Here is a 21,069-nt window from a genome sequence, read left to right as displayed (position 1 = left end):
GAACACCTCAGACATGGGCGAAAGCACATGGTAGGGTCTCAACCTCCTAGAATTGGAATAACATGCATGAGATGTCTCAGCTGGCTTTAATCTGTGGCAAGGAAGATGACAGTAAAAGAAAAGGCACCATTCCAGCATTGCAAGGGGTAGGGGTGGGTTTATGGCTGAAGGCCACAACGGAGGCACCGTGGGAGGGAAATGGCCAGAGCTCCCCTGTGGCACCTAGTGCAGAATTCAGCATTTTTAAAATCTCAGGGGCAAGTGTCTAGTTTCTGTTGTTTCAGACGTGCTTGAAAAGTTATTCAGATAAAAACAGCTTCATAAGTTGATTTGCGCAATCTGTTCAGCCATGTGCAATGCTTTTCCCCAGGCCTTTGCATTCACACAAGAGAATGGGAGAAGCAAGCATCTGAAGGCAGCCGGACAAGACAACCACCTCCAAGTTTCTGGGGCCAGGTGAGGAAATAAACAGCTCCATCCACAGCTCCTTGGAAACACGTGACTTGTCATGCAGGATGCAATTTGTGAACAGGAGAAAGGACTGCCACAGCTGGAACTTGTTTGAATAAGACTTCTTTTTTCCCAGAGTCACAGGAAGCAGAGATGGCTGGTGTTAGCTGGGACTGGTGGGATGGTCAGAAGATGGAGCCAGAGCCATTGACGAGGGGAGCCACAGCCAATGAGAGGTGGAGCCAACTTATTTGAGATTTGTCCCCCATCCACCTGCTGAGGTGCACAAGGGCAAAACTTAAGACCAAAGCGGAAGAAGCTGCCAGCCAGGGCCACCCCTGGCTTGGTTTTAAGTAAGAAGACAGGCAGGTGAGAACTGGCTGACTGAGGGCCAACTGAGGATGGTGGGGCCCTAATGGACCAGCCTCCACTGCACAGGAACAAGAGAAACAGGGGCATTTGGGGAAAAAATGCTCCGTCTTGGATAGAATCCACTCTCTGCCACTGATCTGAAGTGCTGCTGTCATAGTCTCAGCTCTAGATTTAGATGGCAAAGCTGTCCTGCCTCCAGACCTGCTGGCCTGCAATGTAGGTTGCCCGAACATGGAGGTTGTCATCCAGCAACAAAAAATCTGTATGGAATATAAATTTATGTCACTCAACAGAGGAAGTGGGATACAGTGGGCCATTGGCAGCTGGCACCTGCTGGGGTTGATGGGGTCGAAGATAGGTGTGACAGTAGGTGGAACCAGAGCCAATGACAGGCTGAGCCACAGCTAGGGTTGCCAGACTCAGTAGAGGACAGGACTTCTGTGCCTTTAATTGCCCTGCTCTCTTTTGAGTCTGGTAACCTTAAAGAGAAAACAGCAGACCCTTTGCTTGGAAATTAAACAAAGGGTCTGCTGGTTTCTCTTTAAGGTTTCCAGACTCAAAAGAGAGCAGGGCAATTAAAGGCACAGAAGTCCTGTCCTCTATTGAGTCTGGCAACCCTAGCCACAGCCAATGACAGGTGGAGTCAACTCCCTCTAGTGTTATAACCTTTCCTCCTCCCTGCTGAGTTCTAGAAAGGCAACACTGAGACTAAGGTGGGGGAAACTGACAGGCAGTGCCACCCACCTGGAACAGATGTAAGTTAGAAGGCAGGAAGTTGGGTGGCAGTCTGAAAGTTGGTGAGGCAGTGCCCCATTTCCTCTAATGGACCAGCCACCAAGCACTCCAACAATGCTCAGGGCATATTTGGCACAATGCCTGTTGAAACAGGCACATGAAAAAGAAATGTCCAGTTGAGACTGATGTGAGGGCAGGGATGGGGAAACTGTCGCCCTTCCAATGCTGGTGGACAAAGGTCATGGGAGATGAGATTCCAGCAACATCTGCAGGGTCACAGGTTCTCCATCCCTGATACACGATAATCCCTAAAGGAGTAGAAAACAGGCAAAGGTGGCTTATATCAGGCCATATTATTGCCTACTGGCAGTAATTCTCCAGGGTTTCAGGGGAATGTCTTCCCCATTACATGCTACCTTCTCTGTCCTCAAACTAGAGATTGCTAGGGAATGAATCTGGGTGCTTCATGAAGAATGGGTTCTATTGCAGAGCTATGCTTCCTCCCCTTCCCAAAGTCATAGCTGCACGAAGCACAGCTTCAACTGTCCACTAGGATTCCAGTGAAACTGTCCTCCCTCCCTAGAACTTCACACCCTACTCCAGTTGTTGTGCTCTCCCTGATGAGGGGGAAAACAGACCCTCTCCTCAGTTTGAGGATTTCCCAGCAGAAGACACACACAGGAGGGGCTTAGGGGTGGGAGGTTTGGAACTCGCTCTCCCAATGACAGCCAATACCTGCATCAGTGTCATAATCCAAGGTGCCCTTTCTGTCCTCGATTTTCAAGAGCTGAGCAGGGTGTAGAGAAGCAGCTTCCAGTGCCGTCTCTACAGAGCAACCTGAAAAAGAGAGAAGAGCTATCACTATGATTTTATTTATTTGCTTAAGCAATTTACATATTGCTTAACTACAATAGTCTTTAAGCTGGTTAAAGACAAAGACAGAATACAGCAACAACAACAAAAAAATCAATTAAAACGGTGAAATCGAACTTCAATGAAAATACGTGCAGGAATAAAGAAGCCTTCAGTAGGTGCTAGAAGCTCAACAGGGAGGGAGCCTGTTTGACCTCAAGTGGAAGGGAGTTCCATAAAATTGGGCATGCAATACTAAATGCACTAAATGGACACAAGTTGTGATCCAAGCCACAAAGGACCACTAACAGTAACTCCCCTGAAGACCTCAGTGATCTGGTGGGGATATAAGCGATCCTGAGGTGTCCTGGAGCCTTGTAAATTGTTAACAGGACCTTGAGCCTGACCTGGAAGCCTACGAGCAGCCAAGGCAAACATTTTAGCACCAGCAATAGTCTGTCCCCATCAACAATCTAGCTGCAGCGTTTTCCTCTAGCTGGAGACTCCAGACCAAACTGAATGGTAACCCCACATAGAGCGCATTGCAATAACTGAGTCTTGAGGTTACCAATGCATGGATCACTGTGGCCAGAACATGTTTAAAAGCATAGGCCCCAATACCGAACCTTGGGGGACTCCACTTTCTACATTTCTCCATTCAAAGAACTGTCCATTCCTTCCTGCTCTTTACTTCCTGCTACTTAATCAATTCCTGATTCACAGGAGGACCATTTTGCCCAAGAACGTATGGACAGCCACGGGTTCCCCCTTCTCATCCTACACAGAACAGCCTTACCAGTGGCATCCTTGAAATGTCGAACACATGTGTCCATGGTTGCAACGCTGCCACTCAGCGTTTTAGTCCCTGTGAAGAGGGCAGGGGTGAGAGAACGAAAGAACAAAGTTAAATGGAAAGCTGCTCACACAAGCCAATATGCGAGTCCAGTTTCCTGACTCTTGAGTAGACTAGCAAAGAATTGAGCTGTTAGGATTGAGTCTGCAGCACTTCAACACAACTTCATTCATTCTTCTCTATAAGGTGCATTTTTCTTTTTCCCTTCTGGTCATTAACCTGAGCAACAGCTTTGGAAAATGCCTTAAGTTTAGCCAGTATAATTAAGAGTGCACCATCACTAGGTTGTAGGAAAGGACTAAGTGTGCAATGACTTATCCTGGTATCACACACACATGCTGAGAGATTCACTTTGCACTGGTCCATGGCTTGTGACAGTAGCAGTCAGGATCAAGCATGGAGCCCAGTATAGGCTGCACACAATGTAGCAAGACAGGAAGCTGCCTTTATTGTGAGCCAGACCGCTGGTCCATCTAGCTCAGTATTGTCTTCACTGACAGGCAGCTGTTCTTCAGGGTTTTGGACAGAGTTCTTTCCCAGCCTGGAGGTGCCAGAGATTGAACCTGGGACCTTCTGCATCCAAGGGAGATGCTCTGCCATTGAGCAATGGTTTTGCGCAGCCAACATCATAGTGATGCTGTGCAGGAAGGAGTTTGTTCCTGGTATCTGCAAGGTTTGGGCCTTCAAGAGCTTAATGGTTCAAAAGTCAGGCCACGCAATCCAACCCTGAACGAGAAAGTCGTCCAGGGTCCCGTCCTCCCTACCTGGATTCTTGGGCACTCACCTGCAATGTAGGAGTTCAGCCCATCCATCTCCACCACCTGTTGGCCCAAGGTGTGCCTGCCTGGGGCAAGCCCCATACCTGCGATGGCATCTGTCACCAGTACCAGACCTAAAGGGACACAATTGGCTCACGTTAACTCCAGTCTCGTCATAAAGATGAGCAAAGAACACAGGAACTGCCAAGCCACTGGTTCTTTTAGCTCAACAATAGGGTATCTCTGGCCATCCATATGCTGCTGGACTCATATCCACTACTCAGGGGGTTTCCTGCCCAACAGGACAAACCTTTAGGGTCAGCCCGGTGAGCGATCCGCAGGGCAGCAGGATTCGTGTGGATGCCGTCTGATATCATGCCATAGAACACTTTCTGACCTGGGGGGATCTTGTCGCTTGTGAGGAGCCCCACAATCCCAGGATCTCGATGGTGGAACTGCAGTTGACAAAACCAGGATGAGCATCAGAATGGTGCCCCATGGAGTGTTGTCAAACAAACTGCTAAAGAAAGGAGATTGGCAGGCAGAGGGAATCTGAGGGGGTCGCACCAATATTACAACATATTGGTGGGAACCCTTCATTCAAGGCTCTCCTCCAGGTCCTCTTCCACTCCTGACTCAAGTGCGGGGTTAGGGGTGGACCAGATACAGGGTCTTCTCAGTCATGGCACCAGTTAAAATTTGTTGACCTCCACCCCCACCCTGCATTCAGAAGCCATCATTCCCATATTTTTAGATGTAGCTTCACAACCAGAAAGGCCAAAAACTTGCTTTCCAGTAAAGTAAAAAATGTGCAGAGATTCTTAAGATACCTGCCAGACTGAGAGGGGGCTGGATCAAGGGGCCTGATGGACTGGAGGTAATCGATGCTACTCACAGGTAACATGGCATTGAAAAGGTGAGTGATGAAGGTGGCCCCATGCTGAACAGCCTCCTCGGCATGAGATAGGTTAGCGATGGAGTGACCTAGAATCAAGAAGAACCAGGTGTAAAATGTTGCTACCCAGCAAGTTTCCTTGGGCCTGTGAGTTCACCTGTTGTTAGAGGAACGCTTTTGAGCAATATTAGATTGGGGACTGGCACCCCAAGGCACAAATTCAACAAAGACCCATCCACCCCTAAGCCCACATTTCAGCACATATTCCCAGTATGTGCACTGGGTATATAATCCTTAAGGGAGACCTGGTAGGTCAGTGATAAGAGTCACTTGCTTTGCATAACAGAAGGTCCCATGTTCAATTCATGGCATCGCCAGGTAGGGCTGGGAATATCTCCTATCTGAGACCCTGGAGAGGCAGTGCCTGTCAAGTGTAATCAGCTAGAGGGACCAACGTCTGATTCAACAGAAGGCAACTTCCTATACTAATATTTAGTGGCCATTCCAGCTGTTGGAAATATAATGCGTTTCTCCATTTCTAAAATATGAACACTCTGGCTCCGCTTCCAGGAACCCCCACACCAAATGCATCCTTCGATCAATAATAGAATCCACAACATTATTTCAACTGTTCCAAAACATGTGTGGACCTAGGTTTGTTCCCTGCCTGCCAGATCCCAAACCTCAACCTTTAAGTTCTCGTGCAGAGGAGGCAATATTTACCTAGTGACACACAGATGCCACACTTGGTGAGCTCCTTGATCACTTCACTGCTCCTCTTCATCTCAGGTGCTAGGGTGACAATACGGACGCTGTCCAGGCTCCCATAGGTGTCTAGCAATTCCTGGAAGGCTCCCGTCTCAAAGGTGCGAAGGCAGTGCTCTGGGTGTGCCCCCCTCTTTTCCATGCTGATGAATGGACCCTCCAGATGAACCCCTGTCCCATTGCAGAAGAGATGGGTGAGCTCTAGAGCAGAGCGGGGAACCTGAAGCCCTGCAGATGTTGCTGGACAACAACTCCCATCTTCTCTGACCATTGGTCCAAGTGGGCTGAGGCTGATGGGAGCTGGAGCCCAACATCTAGAGGGCCACAGGCTCCCCATCCCTGTTATTGGATGAGGACATCAATGTCCTCTTCTGCAAGTCCCACCCTGCACCAAGGCAGACCTACAGAGCCAATCAACTCTGTGAGTCTTCGTCTTCTTCCTCTTCATCCCCCTCTCTCTAAGCTCCATCCAGCACCAACAAGAAACACAGTTCCAGGACACATTCCATCAAAGAAAAAGCACTGGAGGAGGAGGAGAGGCCAGTGAGGGGTGAGATCTGGGGGCAGAGGCCGTGGCCTGGGAAGGGTGTCCCAAGGGCCAGACAGAGAGGCCTATAAGTCACATTTGGCTTGTGGGACTGAAATTCCCCACCTCTTTAATGGTGGACTAGGCTTGGAGAGACCTGAGTTCAAATCTCTACTCAGCCATAAATCTCACGGGGTCTCTTTGGGCCACTCACTGTCTCTCAGCCAAACATACCTCACAGGTTTGCTGTGAGGGTAAAGTGACAGGGGAAGGAGCCGTGTATCCAGCCTTGAGCTCCTTGGAAGAAAGGTGAGATATAAAGGTAACGAATACGGCAGATGTTGTCCTGTGGGAGAGCAGGCGTAACACTCACCTAGGACACCAGCTCCATGAAGTCCTCCGTTTTTGACGCAGATCTGAGGCAGCACCTGGAGTCGTCAGAAACATCACAGCTAACCATTGGTGTAAATGTATGAACAGAAAGCCTTTGCCTGCTGACTTCACTTTGCATAATTAACTTGTTCAAACCATGATGCGAGGCCAGCTGGCAAGATTCCCACTTTGCAGATGGGATACAGTCAAGCCATCTCATTGAGTATGTGGCCAAGGTGACAACTGAACTCAGGACTAAAGTCATCCGACGTCACTACATTCAGTGCTGAATTGGCTAACGTGTGCGGCCTCATAGCTGCAATCGTTCACTTGCCCTGAACCCACATGAGTACAAACAATAAAAGAGCACCCCAACTATCTTGCCTTAAGAGTCAACTTTGGCTGTTTGGAGTGGGGGCTCAGACCAGCGACCCTTCCTCAGCGATGGGGCATCTGTGGCCCTCCAGATGTTGCTGGACTCAATAACTCACATTAGCCCCAGTCAACATGGCCAGTGAAATGGACTACCTTGGAAGGTGCTGGACTATTTCAATGGAGGTTTGGAAGCAGAGGTTGGACGGCTATCACCAAGGATTCTTTAACTGTGATTCCTGCATTGCAGGGGGTTTGACTAGATGACCATTGGGTTTCCTTCCAAATCTACAATTCGGTGAGCAACTGGAGGGCTGCGGGTTCCCTATCCCTCTTCTAGAGTTGCAGTGTGGAGTGCTCATGTTTAAGGTTTGAGCCAACTTGTCATGTCATGTCCTGTTCCAGGATACTCCATACCTTCCAGTCCACCCTTTCTGGTTTTCTGGTCTTGCAAATGTGGGTGAGGTGCAATTTTGGCTAAATAAAGAACTGTACTTGGGGAATGAGCTTGCTATTAGCATAGAGCAGCCTTCCCCAACCTGGTGCCCTCTACAACTCCCATCACCCTTGCTGGCTGGGGCAGATGGGATTTAGAGTTCCAAACACCTGAAGGGTACCAGGCTTAAGACAAGGAATATTGCAGGGAAGTTTAAAAACTGTTACTCGTTTTTGTGAAGAGGTTAAAAGGCATGTGTAACATTTACAGCAGAGGTAGGGAACCTGTGGTTCTCCAGATGTTGCTGGACTCCAACTCCCATCATCCATGACCACTGGCCATGCTGGCTGAGGCTGATGGGAGTTGGAGTTTCCTGGAAAGAGGGACTAAGAATTTCTGGAGAGGTTTAGCAGTAAGGCCCATTTCCCAGGAACTCTGGGAATTGTACCTTGGTGAGGGTGATGGCAGCCTCCTAACAACTCAGCACCCTTAACAAACTACAGTTCCCAGGATTCTTTGGGGGAAGACATGGCTCTTTAGAGTGGTATCAGAGTGCAGATGGGGCCCTAGACAGAGAGGCACTTCAGGATAAACCTCCTTCTGGGCCCAGTTCCCTGGTCGCCTTATGGACCCATGAAACCAACAAGGCCTCAGCCCCACGAGACAGAGAGATATCACAGTCTTAGAAAAATGGGCCTCAGCCCTGTTTCGTTACATAAACTGCTGATGAGGTATCCTTTCATTGACTTGGTGAAGACAATCAAAGTGGACATGGGTTCTGAACGTGATCCGTGCAGGAGGCACGTTCGCAACCCGCAGTGTTCGCAAGCTGCATGTGCGGGTCACGATTTGGCGCTTCTGTGCATGCGCAAAGTGCAATTTAGCGTTTCTGCACATGCGCGAGCGCCGAAACCTGGAAGTAACCCGTTCTGGTACTTCTGGGTTCAGCGCGGTGCGCAACCCGAAAATGCGCAACCTGAAGCGTCTGTAACCCAATGTATGACTGTATGTCTTTCACCCCCCCCCCATTGACACATGGAAGCTTGTGGAGAGACACTTCCATTTGACTGCCGTTCTTGCAATGTCTAAAACTATAACCATCACCCCTGTTTTTCTTTCTTTTCTCTACTCCCTGGTCCTGAATGGGGTAACTGTGCCCCTGAAGGACCAGGTGCGCAGTCTGGGAGTCATTTTGGACTCACAGCTGTCCATGGAGGCGCAGGCCAATTCTGGGTCCAGGGTAGCTGTTTATCAGTTCTATCTGGTACGCAGGCTGAGACCCTACCTGCTGGCGGACTATCTTGCCAGAGTGGTGCATGCTCTGGTTATCTCCCGCTTGGACTACTGCAATGTGCTCTGTGTGGGGCTACCTTTGAAAGTGACCTGGAAACTACAACTAATCCAGAATGCGGCAGCTAGACTGGTGACTGGGAGCGGCCGCCGAGACCACATAACACCGGTCTTGAAAGATCTACATTGGCTCCCAGTACGTTTCCGAGCACAGTTCAAAATGTTGGTGCTGACCTTTAAAGCCCTAAATGGCCTTGGTCCAGTATACCTGAAGGAGCGTCTCCACCCCCATTGTTCAGCCCAGACACTGAGGTCCAGGAGCCGAGGGCCTTCTGGCGGTTCCCTCGTTGTGAGAAGCCAAGTTGCAGGGAACCAGGCAGAGGGCCTTCTCGGTGGCGGCGCCCGCCCTGTGGAACGCCCTCCCATTTGATGTCAAAGAGAAAAACAGCTACCAGATTTTTGGAAGACATCTGAAGGCAGCCCTGTTTAGGGAGGCTTTTCATGTTTAATAGATTATTTTATTTCATTTTTCTGTTGGAAGCCGCCCAGAGTGGCTGGGGAAACCCAGCCAGATGGGCGGGGTATAAATAAATATTATTATTACAACTATTAAGTTCCGTATTTCCAGTGTGGGTATGCGTTGTTTGATAGGAAGCATAAAAATATATATATATATATATAGGTCCATGAAAACAGCACCATATCAACAGTCTAAAGGTTGGCAACTAGTAATCTCAGTTTAGAGTCCAACCATTTACTTCCTCGTTTGGGGAATGCTGCAGACAGACAAGGACACATGAGCTGAAGAGGTACTCCACCTTAGCCAGGAGGAGTTGTTGCTCAGTGACTGAACAAAAAGACCACATTCACACTGTACATTTAAAGCACTACAATACCACTTTAAACAGTTGCTACCATTTCAGGGGGTGGAACTGTCTGTCCCAGAGGCATGCAGGAGGACCTCCTCAGGTAGGTCTGGGAATGTCCCCTGCTAAAGCTCTGGAGACTTGCTGCCAGTTAATGTAGACAAGCAATGAGCTTGACAAATCAGTGGCATGACTCAGGAAAAGGCAGGTTCTCCTTTCTGTCAGTGTTTTGCTGGTAGAATTCAGTAGGGAAGAGGATGGGGACAAAAGTGGAATAAGTTGGCTCTGCCTGTCATTGGCTCTGGCGCCACCTACTGTTGGGCTCCCTGTCTTCTGCCCTACCAGTCTCATCGGGAACCAGCCACCTCGGTTACCAGGCGACAGGCAAGACTTCTCCCAAGATGCCAGAGAACTCTAATGCTACTGGGATTCATTTGACAAAACTGTGCCTGCTTTAAGGAGAAAGAACAGAAATGGACAAGAGTCTGGGGTGTGTGCATCTAGATGGAAATAGGCACACAAGGCAGCTCAACTATCAGAGGCTCATCCAGGCCTTCACAATTTGTGAAATAACATGAACAACACAGCTTTGTATTGTGGTATGTCAGACTCTTGTGGGCCTCACTCTGCTGCTCTGTTTTTAGAATCCCAGGCAAACAGCAAAGATGGGAGATTTATCACACTTCTGTAGGCTGCCACACATAGTTGGCTGTGTTCGACTCACAGGTTGTTCAAGGCGTGTAAAAGCTGCTTAGAGCAACATTAGATCTCATGAGTAAGGAAGGGTATTCATAGGGCCCTATTCTTCCTTACCTTGTGATATACAGATGATGGTGAGGACACCAGAGTCGGGCAAAAAGAGGTCACTCCGTGAGACAATATTTTCTGGGCAACCAGTGAGATTCCTGCTCCTACATCATCTGTGGCCAGAGAGAAATCCACTCCAAAGCCTCCTGTGTGAAGGAAAGAACAGATAAGTTGCCACTGGCTATGCTATGAAAACTAGGTTAGCCATCCCTAACCATGTGCCCTTTAGATGGGCGGGGCATGAATAAATAAATAAATGATGATGATGATGATGATGGTGATGTAGTTGATGCAGACTCCCATCTCCCTACCCTAGCTAGTTTGGCCAATGGTCAGGAAAGATGGAGTTGTAGCCCTTAACATCTGGAGGGCACCAGGTTGGAGATGGCTGATCTAGGGTGTCTCTGGAAGCAGAAGATGTACAGGAGTAACATAACACTGGTTGAGTGGAGGGATCCTGCTTTCCAGCTCCCTTGAACTGTACAAATGCCTCTTGCTTACCTGGATGTACAAATATAGACCTAGAAATCTCTGGCTTTTGTGTGGCTGAACTACTTGCCAACTGTACAAATGTAAGATTCAAATATGTTGTCTCACCTACCAATGTCATGTGGATCCTGACGGCTGAAAAAAGCTACCCACCCCTGATCTAAACATAGTATAAAATTGCTCAGTTGGTAGAGCATGACTCTTAATCTCAGGGTCATGGGTTCGAGCTCCATATGGGGCAAAAGATTCCTGCATTGCAGGGGGCTAGACTAGATGACTGCCGTGGTCCCTTCCAACTCTACAATTCTTTCATTCTATGATGACTGTGGGCTTCCTAAGGGATAATTGTTGCTCATATATATGTAAAAACTTAGAACCCACAAAATGATGAATAATTTTGTTTTCTTCCAACTTGCCTCTCTTATCTAACTCGTCTATGCTTTTTCTGCAAGTCACATTTTCACGGCAAAGCTTTTAAAAGATTCAAGCATGGACTACACAAGCAGAATCTACGAGGCAGCAATTTCTGCACTGCTTAAACCATCCTAATCCTCGGTGTTTTCATGTACTAGAATTATTCCAGTACCTTACCATTGATCTGCACATCAATGAAGCCAGGTGCCAGGATGCTTCCCTTGCAGTCCACCTGGACATCTGCAGGTTTCTTTTCATCAAAGAACAGCTTCTCTGGGTTTAGGATCTTTCCTTCTCTCACCCACAAGTCCTCTCTGAAAACAGAAGCAACCAGTAACCTAGAATTCAGCCAGACCTGGTAGAAAGCCATGCGTCTGCAAGTACATTTGATAAAAAGCAGCAGATTTCACTGGAACTTTGTCTACAAATGCTAGTTAGCTGAAGAAATTAGCATTGTCTTTACAAAGATATTTGATCAGGAACAAACACTGGTACATGTAAACATACAAGGCTGGTTGAGATGTAAGTATAAACCATAGTTTAGTGTTACAAAAAACAAGCCTAGCCTCCACTGAGGCTCACATGCACATCCTCCCACTCTGACATGGCCACAAAGAAGAGTTCAGAAGATTTTGATTCCATTTTTTATTAGCCTCAGTTTGCCATGTCACTGGATCCAGGACATACTGTGATTACTCTTAACTATGGCTACACACCTTAAGGCCATCGCAGACAACAAGAAGCAAAGCATCTCCCCCACAGACTCACCTTTGCAGCTCATGATTCTTCAAAATCCAGCAGTTAGTAAACTGGAAGACTGGAGCACCTGAGGTGGCTTTGTCAGGTGGCATCATTCAGGCATTCAGGGAATGTGCCTGGTAATGAGAACGGAAGCAAAATACAGAGAGAATTGGGGGGGGGGGAGTTCTGCAAGGAAGAAGCAGCCATTCCATCTGGTTGCCTGAATTGTTTCCTTCCCTGCCAATCACCATAAGAAATGTAACCTAAAAAACCAAAGACTGGGTTTGCTTCTCCCCCTTCCTCTCTCCATCTCCTTTTCCCCATGTTTTGTCATTATCCTTTAAATTGTAAACTTGAGGGCAAGGGGCCTATATTGGTGTTGTTGTTGTTGTTGTTGTTGTTGTTGTTGTTGTTGTTGTTATTTTATTGATCTAGAAGTGGGGCCAAAAAAGGGGCTTAAATTTTGAAAATGTAGGTGCAATGCCTGGTAAAGTCAGCAGTTAGATGGCCTGCTCCCTTGGACTTCTCTGTGGCAGAAACAGAACCATACAAAAGCTCCAACATTTTTATTTATATGATTGACAGAGTTCTGCTTTTCTTGCTGCAACATTTTGCATTCTATTTTTTAAAAAAGAACAGAATGGTTAAGGCACATCACAGAGGTCAGAGGCAACCCTCTTTAAAAACACAACTGTGCATGTGCAGAGTGCATTTCCTTCATTAATGGGCAACTAGAATCCACCACCATACATTAGGCCTGGCAGGGGTAGCCAATGTGATGCTGAATGCCTACATACTTTCGCGAATCAACAGTAATTGTCTTCCCTGCAGTAAGAATAATAGGGTAAGAACCATGGGCGTACCCAGGATCAAAACTAGGGGGGGGCAAGGGGAGGGGCCAAGGCACGGAAGGGGAGGGGCCACAAAGTGGGCGGGAACGGCGAACTCGCGCTCCGCCGGGCTGTGCCCCTCCCTAGAAGCAGGGCTGGTGGGCGGAGGCGGAGCCCAGCCCGGCGGAGCGCGAGTTCAGCGTTCCCGCCCGCCGCGCTGCGCTCTCTGGTTCCCCCCCGCGCTTGGCCTTGCCAGAGGGCGCGCCGGGGAGCTGGAGGGAGTGTGCGGCACGGCGCAGCGGGAATGGCGAACTCGCGCTCCGCCGGGCTGTGCTCCGCCTCTGCCCACCAGCCCTGCTTCTAGAGTAGGGCAGCTGCCCTAACTTGCCCCGTGGTGGGTACGCCCTTGGTAAGAACCACCCTCACTGCTGCCTCTGCTCATAAGAGAAGCCCTGCTGAATCAGGCCAGTGACCCATCTAGTCCAGCATCCTAGTCTCACAGTAGCCAACCACATGCCCATAAGCAGCTCACAAACAGGACCTTATGCACAACAGAAATCTCTCCTCCTGCAGTTTCCAGCAGCCTGGTGCTAAAAATATTTTAATCACCAAGATGTACAGCGTCTGCCAGTCTGTTTCTAGGCACAATTCAAAGTGCCAGTTTAAATCTTTGGTTGCACCTAATTTTATTTTTAAAAGCTAACTAAAAAGGAAAGGAAAAAAGTAGTACACAAATAAGTTCAGCTTCACTATTTTATATTATTTCTTAAACTCTCAAGCCTCTTTCTAAGTTTGTAAAAACACAAGATATATAGGAATATGTGATACGGTATACTTATATTACAATAATGTAAATAAATTATATAGATGTACATTCTCCTGAAAGTTATTGTTCTAAAACATAGAAAAAATAACAATTCTAGTTGTGCTCCATTCATTGCACTTTGTACTTTATACCGCCTGCGGAATATTCTAACATTTAAAGGAAGGTTGTAAATCATATCTAAATCGCTACAATGCAGGGCAATGAAATCTGGCATGTCAGCCTCCTCCGCCTTCGCTTCTATTTTCAAGACAGGTAGCAAATCGGCCCCCATGGAGAGGATCAGCCCAGCATCTCAGTTCGGAAACTGAGGGGCGTGATGTCATCTGTCACTCAATGCGGGGGGGGGGGGGCAAGTTGCCCAAGAAAGAGCAGTCCCGCCTATATTTGCATAAATTAGCATGCACCTTCTCATTGGCTAGCATTTCTGCTCCAGGAAAAGAAGAGGTGTTCCGAGTAGCTGCTGAACCCCCGTGGTTTCCCTCGGAAAGAAGCGCAGAGCATTGGCCTTACCGGCTCCCAACACATAAGCCGTCTCTCGGGTCGCCCAACTTCTGCCTTAACGGTCTCCTCCAACGCGGATCCCGCTCACGTGACAAGTCTTTCCTCGTCAGCTGATAGGAAAGACGGGGGGAATGGGCTCCCTACGGGCACGTGAGCGGCACAGACGAGCCGCCATGATGGGAAGGGAAAGGAAAGGAAGGAAAGGAAAGGAAGGGGTCAGTGCCGGCAGCAGCCCTTACCTCCATCTTGAGATGGTCAGAATAGCAGCTGATTAGGAATGGCTGAGCGTGCAATTCTATGGAGACGGGGAATTAGGTGGTAGATTTGTTTATTTGATTTAGATGTTTTATTTAAGAAATTTATTGTTTTATTTATTTTTATTTATTTAAACATTTTATCTTACTTTTATTTATTTGAACAAGTTGTTGTTGTTGTTGTTGTTGTTGTTGTAATTATTATTGTTATTGTTACTGTACCGCTTAACTACAATCTAATCCAAGGGGTGTACAAGAAATACAATATTTATTTATTTTAAATGTAAAAATCGGTTAAACTATGAAATCTGACTGCAGTTAAGATGCCTGCTGGGCAGACTGAGGTTGGTGGGACAGTGCCCCATTTGCCCTAATGGGCTAGCCTCCAGGACATTTGCTAGAACTGTTTGTTTTGCTTTCTAGCCGCCTATTCTTTCTTGTTCTCTTCGGCCCCTGAGGCAGCAAGAACATGCCAAACAGCAGCTAAGAAATGGGCATGACAGACAATAAGAGAAAATTCCTGCCCAACGGACTATTGGATTTTTGCCCGCTGACTTTCAACGTCGCAATTAGACAGGACTTTCTGCCCCCCCCCCTTTTGCATACTGCTGGCAGTTTCCTTTTTTTCTGAAGGGTGACAATGGTGCTGAAGTAAAGCCCAACCAGCGACCAGGATCCAGCCACATATCTGCTTGCTTATTGGACAAGAACGTCTTTAGAAAAAAAAAACACCAGTTCTTCTCTGCCCTGCCCCCTCACCATCATTGCTCTTGTAGAGATACTGCATGTTAGTACATAAGATCCATGATATGTGTGTATGAGAGAGAGATGGAAATGAGGCAGAGGTAAGGTAGTAAAAATGAAATGGCATTTATAAGTGCTCAAATACTTCACATATGTTGTTGTTGTTGTTGTTGTTGTTGATGTTGTTGTTGTTGTTGTTAATATAGTTATACCACAACTTTTAAGATATGAGTGAAGCTATACCACCAGTCAGTAGAGCATGAGACTCTTAATTTCAGGCTTGTGGGCTTGAGTCCCATGTTGGGCGAAAGATTCCTGCCTTGCAGGGGGTTGGACTAGAATGATCCTTGTGGTCCTTTCCAACGCTACAATTCTATGATTCCTCAGCCACACACCCTTCTCACCAGGTCAACACCCCACCCCGCTGGCCTTGCTTTGCCCCTCTCCTTGAATGTTTTTGCCTGGCTGGGATGTAGCCTGAATTCTGATAATGAATGCCTCTTGATTGCTTGGAAGGAGGTGAGAGAGGATGTGGGTGCATAAATTAGCATTTGTTGCTCCACCTACTTTTGCTCATGGCCCCACCCACTACTGGCATGTGGTCCTCAAGAGGCTGCAGAGAAAGGAATGTGGCCTTCAAGCTGAAGAAGATTCTTGAAGCCTGCAATACTAATAATTAATTCAGCAGCACAAAAATCGGGAGTTAAATGTGGATTTTGGAGAGGGTGCTAGCATGCACAGAATACATAACTTTAGTAACACCCTGCTCAAATCTTCAGGACCATGTGCCCATTTCAGTGTCAAGGATCTTCTGGCTGATACCATCAAACTAATTGCTCATCTATTGCAGATTTCAGGGCATTGTGGGGGGGGGATATATATATATATATACAACACGAATGTATGAAACAATGATGCTTGCAGGAAGACATACCGTAGTTGCAAAACTGTATCAATGTGATGGAAATCTGAGGTGGCTCTGAAAACCAGTCATCCGCCTATGTTGTTGGTAGCTGAGAGGTGTTTCTTATCCCCTGCCGAAAGGTTTCCTGACAACAGGTCTGGCATATTAATAAAGGCTTCTGAGATCTTAGTGGCAAGGCAGGAGGACATGAGCTAAGGGCTGAGTCACTCATGCTGGAAGGCACCGCAAAATAAGTAGACTCTTCCTCCTTGCCACCACTGTTCCTGCTAAGATGGCAGACGCTGAATAATGATCACACACCCTAAAGGCTCTTCAGCCAGATTTTGCTTTATGACCCAGTGCCTGGTTTTGCCTCACAGATCTGTAGAGTTGGAAGGGACTCCTAAGGGTCATGTAGCCCAAACCCCTGCAATGCAAAGACTTGGTAGAATAGAGCTTGTTCATATTTGCACAAAGTGCTCTTGAAATCTACTTTGACATTTCTCTTTTCACTTTATAAAGAATCCTGGGAATTGTAGTCCCTTAAGGGTGCAGTTAAGGCCTGAGACAGAAGTGGAGAAGCCCTCTCTCTGCCACCTCCTTTTAGTTCTCTTTCTGAAAGCCCATCTCCCCTCCTTGCCAACAGAATAAAAATGAGGCTGAGGGCCCCCCTCAAGCAGATGTCTGAGTTCTACCATGGTGTTTCACATCCACACCATACATTTAAAGCCTTTCGCCAAAGAATCCTGGGAACTGTAGTTTGTTAAGGGTGCTGGGACTCACAGCTCTGTCGTTGGTAAACTACAGTTCCCAGGGTTCCTTGGAGTGGGGTGTATGAATGTGCTTAAATGTATGGTGTGTACACAGCTATGATGCCAGGTAATGATGGTCATACGCCACCATTAGTGCTGATGCAGACTCTGTTCCTGTAAATCAGTGAGAAGGTGCTCCATTGGTAGTACTGTACCGAGGCATGACTATAGAGCACCACACAAGGAGGTATTGGCTCAATCTTCACAAGGTAGTGTTGTACATGCATAAAACACCTTCCAACTGGGTTGACCCATATTTGGTTGGAACACACGCTCCATGTGCACTGGGGACGAACGAGTCAATAGTCATTGTAGTTAAAATGAAACTGCCATGGACAGCAGCAGTTTACCTCTGAATGCTAGATGCCAGGGTGAAGCAATTGGGGATAGCCATCACCTGTATGGCTTGCTTGTGAGGCAGAAAATTAGATTAGGTGGACCGTGGGGCAGTCCGAGGGAAAGTCCAACTTTCCCTTCTGGTCACCCTTCTGAGGGCCACATGATAGTGGTGGGTGGGGCCAAATGCAAAAGTGAGCAGAGCAAAGGATGTAGATTTCCCCTTTGTACAGTAGGTTGAACGCTTGCAAACCCTTCTCCATCCAGACAAGCAGGAGATACTATCAGCACCCAGGGACACATTCCAGCCAGGCAAAAACACTCAGGGTGCAAAGCAAAGTCAATGAGAGGCATGGTGTGGCGTGGGAGGAGTGGGTGTTGCCAGAGTAGAGTTTCAAGGGCCAGATACAGAGACCCCAAGGGCCACATTTGGCACCCCAAAGTTTCAGTTTCCCCACCCATGAGATAAGACTTTGATCTGATCTGCCACGGCAATCCGCTGTTATGCCTGCCTTCCTCGGTCCTGGCCCAGCTAGGAGAGCAGAGGGAAAAGGGCTGACCAGGAGGCCATGTAAAACAATCCCTCGAGCTGAATTCAAGCTGCGAAGCACCAGTTGTATCACTTGGCAACAGGCACATGATCTATGGTACATGTAGGGGTTTGTTGGTGTGCGTTTTGAGCCTCTGTCCTTTTCTCAGGCCTCTCTGTAGATTAGATTGTTCTTGGAGCATCAGCTTCCAGGGGGAAAATTTAGGAGCCTGAGTTAGCTACTGTTTTGATCCACAGAAACCAGATCAGATGCAGAAAACAAAACACAGGATAGGACAGAGAGCAGAAGCAAAAGACTGTGTGTGGTGTCTGTTCAGAAAATGGATGGATTTTGCTAGTGCTTGGTTTGGTAGCATTGTGGTGGAGTGGTTAGTGTCGAACTAGGTCCTGGAAGAGCTAATCTTCACTTGGCCATGAAGCTCACCGAATGACCTTAGGCCAGTCGCTGCCTCTCAGCATAATCTACCTTGCAGGGTTGTTGCAGGGCTTAAATGAGGAGAGGGAGGGCCACATAAGCCACCTTGAGTTCATTGGAGGAAAAAATGAGATCCAAATACAATAAATAAAATAGAAATAAACAATAATGTTTATTGGGCAGGGGTTCCCAAACTGTGATGGTCCTTGAATTTCATTCAGGTGGTCCGTGGCATGTCGTCATTTAAGTTTTTAGTTGTGATTTTACTGTTTATTTTATTCCTTATTTTGTATTTCATTGAGTTCCATGGAATGCAAATTGTAATACAATAAAAGAGAACATAAGAAATAAAAGAAGCAATAAAATACATTTAAAAACTACTGTACACAGCATCTAACACAGCATACTCCAATTGTTACAAAAGACAGAAAAAGGAGTCTGCCAGCAACTTACAAATGATCCACAAGGAAAAAAGTTTGGTAACCATTGATCAGGAGGTTCAAAGGAATTAAGAGTACTGAATTTGAGTGATTTTTACACAAGGTCTCAAAAAAAACCCAGCAACTAAAAATAAAGTTTGCACTGTAGACTGTACAGTAAAAAAATCTCAAGTCTGGAGCCTGTCATCCACACAAAAACTTTGATCCAAGCCATGGATCCTCATGGTTTTTACACAAGAAGACCAGCCACAAATCACAGATCCCATTTGTGGACACAGTCAGGTGCTGGTGGTTTTGATGCTAAGATTATGAGGATCCAGAAGGATCTGGGGTGGGAAGCGTGACCTGGAGCAGTGTTTCTCAACCTTTTTTGGGCCACGGCACACTTGTTCCGTGAAAAAAATCACGAGGCACACCACCATTTAAAAAGTTTAAAAATTTAACTCTGTGCCGCCCTATATTATAATTATGACTGTAAGAAACACTTGCCAAATATTGCTTTCCGGCGGGTTAGTGTTGTTTATTGGCGGCTGCCAGGCACGTGACAATGCAAATCGCCCTTCTCGTCGCCGCACGTCGCGGCACACCAGCCAGCGTCTCGCGCCACACTAGTGTGCCACGGAACAGTGGTTGAGAAACGCTGACCTGGAGGATCGGAGAGAGAAGGGAACAAGTGTCAATGTTCCAAAAGCTTGGCGACCCCTTGTCTACACTGATGGGCAGCTGCTCCACAGGGGGTTTATATTGAGGTCTCTCCCACTACCTGAAGATGTCAAGAAACTGAATCTAGGATCATCTGCATGCAGAGAGCAATGCACTCTACTCCCCAATAAATCCAACCTTTATTTGAAAAGGAATCCAGTATTTTCAGATTTTTTTTGGCAGGCTCAATAAATAAAGCTTACAACCAGGTTGCTACACATGTAGGTCACAACAGCTATAGCAGAAAATACACTTTAGTGTTCCATTCAGAGAGAGTTGTTTGGGGAACCGCTGGCTCTCAAGATGTTGCTGTACTATGACTCCCAATAATGACTCCCTATAATTGGCACATTTAAAACACTATCATACTGCGTTAAACGGTCATGGCTTCCCCCCAAAGAATCCCCTGAGAGCTGTAGTTTGCTAAGGGTGCTGAGCGTTGTTAGGAGACCCCTGTTCCCCTCGCAGAGCTGCAATTGCCAGAATTTCTTTCAAAGTGGGATTATTAAACCACACTGGGAACTGTAGTTCTGTGGAGGGAATAGACAGCTTGGCATTCTTAAATTCCTTTAATCCCTACTACTCATAGATCCTTTTGTGGGAAACCATGGTGATATTGCTTTAAATTTATGGTGTGAACATGACCATAGACAATGCTGGCTGGGATTGATGGGCATTGGGAGTCCAGCAACATCTTAAGCCCCCCTACCCAGCTATTAGTACTACGAGATCCTCCTTTCAGAAAAATGAATTGACAGGACCTGTAATTATCTACACTTCTAATTAATTCTTCGCTAGGAACCTATGTCAGTACAGGCTTGCTTTTCCCTCCCCAGGGCTTTTCGGGGGGGGTAGCTAAAAGATGAAGCATAGTCAACAGAAAGAGAATTTACCTACGCAATCAGCATTTGACTTAAGGCCTCTTCCAGGGACCGAGGTGGCCTATTAATGGATATTATCCATCACTACTGCTGCTGCTTCTTCTCCCTCTCCCTTCTGTCAGCTTCTCCCTCCCCCTCTCTGTTCCTCTGCAGGGCTGACTCACTCTGCAGCGCAGAGCTTCAATGTAAAATCAGAACAAGGCGATCCGTTCCATTTCACAAGAGCTTATCTGCAGACCCAAACCATTTTTTCCTTAATTAGATGCTGCATTTCATGTCCCACCCCACCCCCCTGACACCCACCACCACTGCAAGGAGACCCATACAAGTATTGCCTTGGCAAGGTGGGGGGGCGATGCTCTCCAATCCAATCTGTGAAGCTCGTAAAGGGTCTGAGGAGGGCTGAATGAGTCACGAAGAAGTTCTCAATGGCCCAAATCACTAGAGACTGCCTGCTGATGTAATTGCAGGGATGCCTCAACCTACTTCATCCTTACTAGGATGCACAAACACGGCTTGGGGGCGGGGGGAGAACCAACCTTATTCTGGGCTCCTGTGTTTCACTTCTCTGTATTTCTGCACATGGTCCCTTCTGTGGTTTTTGTCTCCTCTGCACTCAATAAGACATCAGAATCTCAGAACATTTAGACTTGGGTAATGGTGCATAGGTGGATCGTTCACTTTAAAAAATACATAGGACCCCCCTCCCCACACACATATTTGTGAAGGGTGCATGCTTTGTACATTCCTTTGCAGGTTGTATTTTTCAATTACGCTGCTCATTTAAAGAGACTAGTGGTACATCATGCTCCTTTCACTTTGGTATCTCCACCCACCTGTAACTTAGGCCCCAAACATCTGAAAGTGTCTGCTTCCCTACA

At 47.1% G+C, this 21,069-nt stretch overlaps 1 protein-coding gene across 1 annotated transcript; it reads right to left on the bottom strand.

Moving 5' to 3' along the window:
- Positions 1–69: 69 nt before the first annotated feature.
- Positions 70–14,255, bottom strand: AMDHD2 (amidohydrolase domain containing 2). The gene is made up of 12 exons (XM_035130775.2): positions 14,160–14,255; positions 12,021–12,127; positions 11,430–11,566; positions 10,356–10,495; positions 6,580–6,634; positions 5,639–5,851; positions 4,916–5,004; positions 4,331–4,475; positions 4,047–4,154; positions 3,206–3,274; positions 2,293–2,394; positions 70–1,082 (listed from the first exon to the last, which is right to left on the bottom strand). Exons 2-12 carry the CDS (start codon positions 12,104–12,106, stop codon positions 994–996), a joined length of 1,233 nt encoding a protein of 410 aa, XP_034986666.2. The 5' UTR covers positions 12,107–12,127; positions 14,160–14,255; the 3' UTR covers positions 70–993.
- Between the last annotated feature and the right edge of the window lie 6,814 nt (positions 14,256–21,069).

This window comes from Zootoca vivipara, chromosome 14 (assembly GCF_963506605.1).
Source record: "Zootoca vivipara chromosome 14, rZooViv1.1, whole genome shotgun sequence".
Lineage (NCBI taxonomy): Eukaryota > Metazoa > Chordata > Lepidosauria > Squamata > Lacertidae > Zootoca > Zootoca vivipara.
This window is presented reverse-complemented; position numbering and strand designations above follow the sequence as displayed.

What these genes read in the sequence shown, in the direction of transcription:
- AMDHD2 (XM_035130775.2), bottom strand. Translation starts at nt 12,106, where the DNA reads ATGATGCCACCTGACAAAGCCACCTCAGGTGCTCCAGTCTTCCAGTTT. An exon ending in TCACCGGGCTGACCCTAAAG is followed by an intron (nt 4,155 to 4,330) that starts GTTTGTCCTGTT and finishes GTGTCCCTTTAG; the next exon opens with GTCTGGTACTGGTGACAGAT. An exon ending in ACATTTCAAGGATGCCACTG is followed by an intron (nt 2,395 to 3,205) that starts GTAAGGCTGTTC and finishes TCTCTTTTTCAG; the next exon opens with GTTGCTCTGTAGAGACGGCA.